The sequence below is a fragment of the Sinocyclocheilus grahami genome, unplaced genomic scaffold (genome assembly GCF_001515645.1).
Source record: "Sinocyclocheilus grahami isolate Dianchi unplaced genomic scaffold, SAMN03320097.WGS_v1.1 scaffold490.1, whole genome shotgun sequence".
NCBI classification, from domain to species: Eukaryota; Metazoa; Chordata; class Actinopteri; order Cypriniformes; family Cyprinidae; genus Sinocyclocheilus; species Sinocyclocheilus grahami.
In genome coordinates, this window is record NW_015505669.1 from 422,722 (window position 1) to 426,994 (window position 4,273).

Below are 4,273 nucleotides of genomic sequence, written 5' to 3' on the forward strand. Positions count from 1 at the left end.
AGGCATTTGTTGCATCCAGTGGGGACATAATTACAGATTATAATGACTTGTACTGTCTTTTTACGAGTTGCGTTGCATATTGCACCGCGTAAACATAAAACCATGTCTGTATTTGTGATCGGAGAAATGACAAACAACATGCGCTACTCTACACTGCTCAAAACTCTAGTTTGAATCGTCAGTGGCAAATTCTTTATATATAAAAAACGTACTTGCAGTCTGTGAGTCAGAACAGCCGGCATTGTGGTCTACTCTACCAGGATCAGGAAACAGTCCTCCATAAAATGTGCTGCACACTATTTGGGTTGAAGTGTTCTGGAACAGTGTTGTAAATACAACTTAACCACTGATTTCTAGTCGTGTCCTCTTTTAGAAGGCTAAACAAAGTAGTTTCGCTTTCACAACGAAACACAGCGTCACACACGGCGGGCTAGAGTGAGCGGAGGCGGGCGGGCTTGAGAATGGCGCGGCAGGCGGGCTTGTGGCAACCACATATGACGACCCCGGGCTGGACCCCGGGCTCGTCCACGGTGAAAGCCGATCCGGCGATCCACAGCGCGAAGTTGATGTATTTCCTCAGCGACCAGCACGGATCAGCTCTAGGCATGACGAAGCGGATATCTTCCTCTTTTGGAAGACCAAACAAAGTAGTTTCGCTTTCACAATGAAACACAGCACCTTCACGACATGACAGCGGCGGCAGCAACAATACTACAGCAAGAATAAAAGTTACGCCTTCTTTCTTTGCGTGAATATTTGGGCGGCGTTATGCAAATCTTCCCGCATCGTGACGTAGACATGTGGGAGCGTGTTAGAACGAGCCGTTTTAGGTAGGCGTGGTTGACTCTTAACTTTTATAAAGAATATCTCTTTGGATTTGAGACTTTAGTCTTTGCAACTTTGCAGATCTTCTTTATGCACCAAGAGCTTGTAACACTCCAAAGAGAATGGAAAAATTGAAATCGCATCATATGACCCCTTTAAAATAATCTAAATTAAAATGTAAAAAAAGAAAGAAAAAAAAAGATGTACAATTTTAAAATGAAATATTTTTTTATTTATATTCATTACAACTAAAGTACCAGAAATACATATCAGCTTAGATGAGGGAATTATATTGGACTAAGGGCCTTGGAGTCAAAAATGCTAAGAACCACTACAAAATAAAAAGATTTGTAGAGGACAGGAAAGGAAATCCAATTAACTGATTTCTATGCCATTACAAATATTGTACCGTATACTATACACTTCAGAGAACAAGTAAGGTAACAACTGATTCATGAGACACTGCAGCTGTATGAAAATCTATGCTTTACATAAAGTGTACAGCTGGAATCAGGGCTAAATGCGTTAAGCACTACTCCATTCATGGAAACATTGTCATCTGCTTCTCTTGGTCAGTAGCTGTGGTTGGAGGTGTAAGTACAGCGATAAATAAAGCCTGTAATATGAGCACATGCATGCTGATGTAACAACCCCAAGTTGCCCTCTGTATAGCTGATGAAGCAGCATTAGCGGCAGTGCAACACTATATCAGAACACAAAACCCAAGCAGAAAAGCACAGTCTAGCTTGAACATACCCACTGGTTCTGAGATCTCCATGCTGGCCACTGGATCGGTGCCTGCGGACAGAGATAGAGGGGGGTGATGACTGGATAACATTAGATTATAATGTTATAAATCTGTTTTTAAGAATTGTAGACAACTTAATAGGGTTGTTTAAATCACTATTGTGACAAAAGTGGACTAGATATCATTTCAATGTACAAACAGAAAATGTTGACCGTAATATTTAGTTTTCCCAAAGCTGGTGTTAACATTACCCCCTGTAATTTACAGAATAATCTGCATAACCTGAAACACACTTATCAGCAGGTCATCTGTCTGTTATTATTAGTAGTATTAACAATAACAGGAGAGTTGGTCATGTGACATCAACAGCGCAGCACCCATGAGGGGGCGACCCGCTTCTGTGTAGAATAAAACAGCTGGAATAGTGATAACTAGGGTCTTCTTTCATGTAAATACACATCATTTTAATAATATCAAAAGGGTTGCTCATTAATTTACGTGTAAAATCTTTTAATAAGGAAATGATTAAAATCATGTATTAACTAATAGAATCAATGAAGGGGAGAAACAGGAAATATCTTGGTGTGAAGTCAGCGGCTAAACTGGCCACGCAAGGCTAGCCGGGTATTAGTTCAGGACAGTTCAACAGTGTGTATTGAAGTGCACTAAATCAACATTTTATGAAGTAGTAAGTACAACTGGCTAGGTACAATAAAAATATCTTCACTCGACTATGTTAAACACAGCGCTCAACTAACCACTACCATCTCTCCGGCCAGCCTGCTATAAACATTTCTAGCTAAAAGCCCTTTTATGGGCAGACCTTATCAATGCTGTCAGTCGGTTTATTAACGCTGTCAGTTTACCATCAGACGTGGCGTTTTCCGGCGGATCTCGGGAAAGAAAGGATGGTACGAATTCCGGAGCGTTTACGTTGAGCCCGGTGAAGGCGGACTGAAGTTCGGTATCAGCCGTGGCCTCAACATCGTCCTCCTGTTCCCACGAATCAGGGGCTGTGTCTCTCGAGTCCATAGTGGCTTTAACACGAATAGCTAACGGGTTGCGCTATAACCCACGAGGCGGGTTTGACCAAAGTCAAATCTGTTTTTTCAGTATTTATTCCAGGTAAATTGAGGGATTGGGGAACTCGTAAATGTGCCGAAATGGTGCATGAGGCGCCTAGTCTTCATGCGACACCATGGACGTGTAGCTAGTTAGCTGATCCTGGATCTTGCATGCGCGCAGTGCAGAAACGTGGACTGTGAACGCAGCGACCGTGTATTAATAGCCCCAGCAACAGCTTTTCAAATTAAGGCCATTATGGTAATGCTATGGTAAAGTACAGCGTTCAGAAAGGCAAATATACTATTAACAGTAAATATCTGAAAACAAGTTTTTATTCAACCGTTTTTAATTGAATTAAATTAGCATTGTATAAATAAATAATACTGTACCATTAAGATTTCGCAATACATAAACAGCTGTGTAGTTTATAAATACAAAGTATAAATACAATGTATAAACAGATAGGTAAACATGTAAATAAATATACAACTGGTTATGGTTCAATCCGAACAGATTCCATCAAGAACAAAGTGGAGGCATCGAGGTAGTGGGGAACTTGTAACATGCAATCTGTGCAGATTTTAGTCTTTGGCATCTGTTATTCCTCCAGCTGTGATGGCAAAAGTAGCCTCACTTTCTGGCATGTCTGGGCTGTAGAAAAGCAGAGGTTTTATTGATGCAAGCATTTCAATAAAAAGATCATCATATATTATAACTGTCTAAATATACTAGGGATGCACGATATATCGGCCACCATATCGGTATCAATATATTTACCCAACAGTTTTAATGTATGGATAAATTGTATATTGTATGTGTTCCCCTTAGTTGAGAAATAAAAAGAGAAAATGGTTTGAACACTTTACAATAAGGTTCCATTTGCTGGCATTAGTTAACTACATTAGTTAACATGAACTTACAATGTAATGACAAAAATACCTTAAAGCATTCATTTATCTTAGTTAACATTTACTAATACAATATTAAAATGAAAATCTGTATTTGTTAATATTATTTAATGGACCATGAACTAACAATGAACAGCTGTATATTGATTAACTTTAACAGATGAATAAATACTGTAACAAATGTAATGCTGTTGTTAGTTAATGCATTACTTAATATTAAGTAACCTGGGACCTTATTGTAAAGTGTTACTGAGAAAATCTTGAAATTACCTATCAAATATTTTGGCAATTCTCAATTCAGCACGTCCTTTCCTCAGGCTGATGCGTGTGGTGGAGGCATGAGCCAGTATGTGTCCTCCGATGGGCTTTTTGGGATCCGCTTGAAATCTAAAATCATAATAATTAGTTTAAAAATTCCCAACATTCTCTTTCCGTTTTGTTTTGTGTTCCTACTTACGTCATTCCAGCTCCTGGATCTGCAGTCATCTGGTTGGTAACAAACACTGCAACGTTGTACTCTATAGCCAACAAATGACAGATACTACTAATTAAATGAAAGCCAGAAAATAAAGTGAACATGTCAAAATCAAGAGCTTACTTAACTAAAGAGAAGACTGACTAGCATCAGTTTCATTGTCAGGTCTATTATACGAGTTGTCTTTATTCTCATTAAGATATATATATATATATATATATATATATATATATATATACAGTATATATATAA

General features: G+C 38.6%; 2 protein-coding genes across 2 annotated transcripts in view; both read right to left on the reverse strand.

Moving 5' to 3' along the window:
• gspt1 (G1 to S phase transition 1) overlaps positions 1-2,853 on the reverse strand; it is a 10,941-nt gene extending 8,088 nt beyond the window's left edge. The window contains exons 1-2 of the mRNA XM_016236407.1: positions 2,440-2,853; positions 1,582-1,623 (exon numbers count right to left, since the gene is read on the reverse strand). Coding sequence (XP_016091893.1) covers positions 1,582-1,623; positions 2,440-2,605 — 208 coding nt within the window. The 5' untranslated portion in view covers positions 2,606-2,853. The remainder of the gene's footprint in view (positions 1-1,581; positions 1,624-2,439) is intronic.
• A 341-nt stretch (positions 2,854-3,194) lies between these two features.
• Positions 3,195-4,273, reverse strand: part of dmc1 (DNA meiotic recombinase 1) — an 8,584-nt gene continuing 7,505 nt past the window's right edge. The window contains exons 11-13 of the mRNA XM_016236373.1: positions 4,004-4,064; positions 3,817-3,933; positions 3,195-3,289 (exon numbers count right to left, since the gene is read on the reverse strand). Coding sequence (XP_016091859.1) covers positions 3,220-3,289; positions 3,817-3,933; positions 4,004-4,064 — 248 coding nt within the window. The 3' untranslated portion in view covers positions 3,195-3,219. The remainder of the gene's footprint in view (positions 3,290-3,816; positions 3,934-4,003; positions 4,065-4,273) is intronic.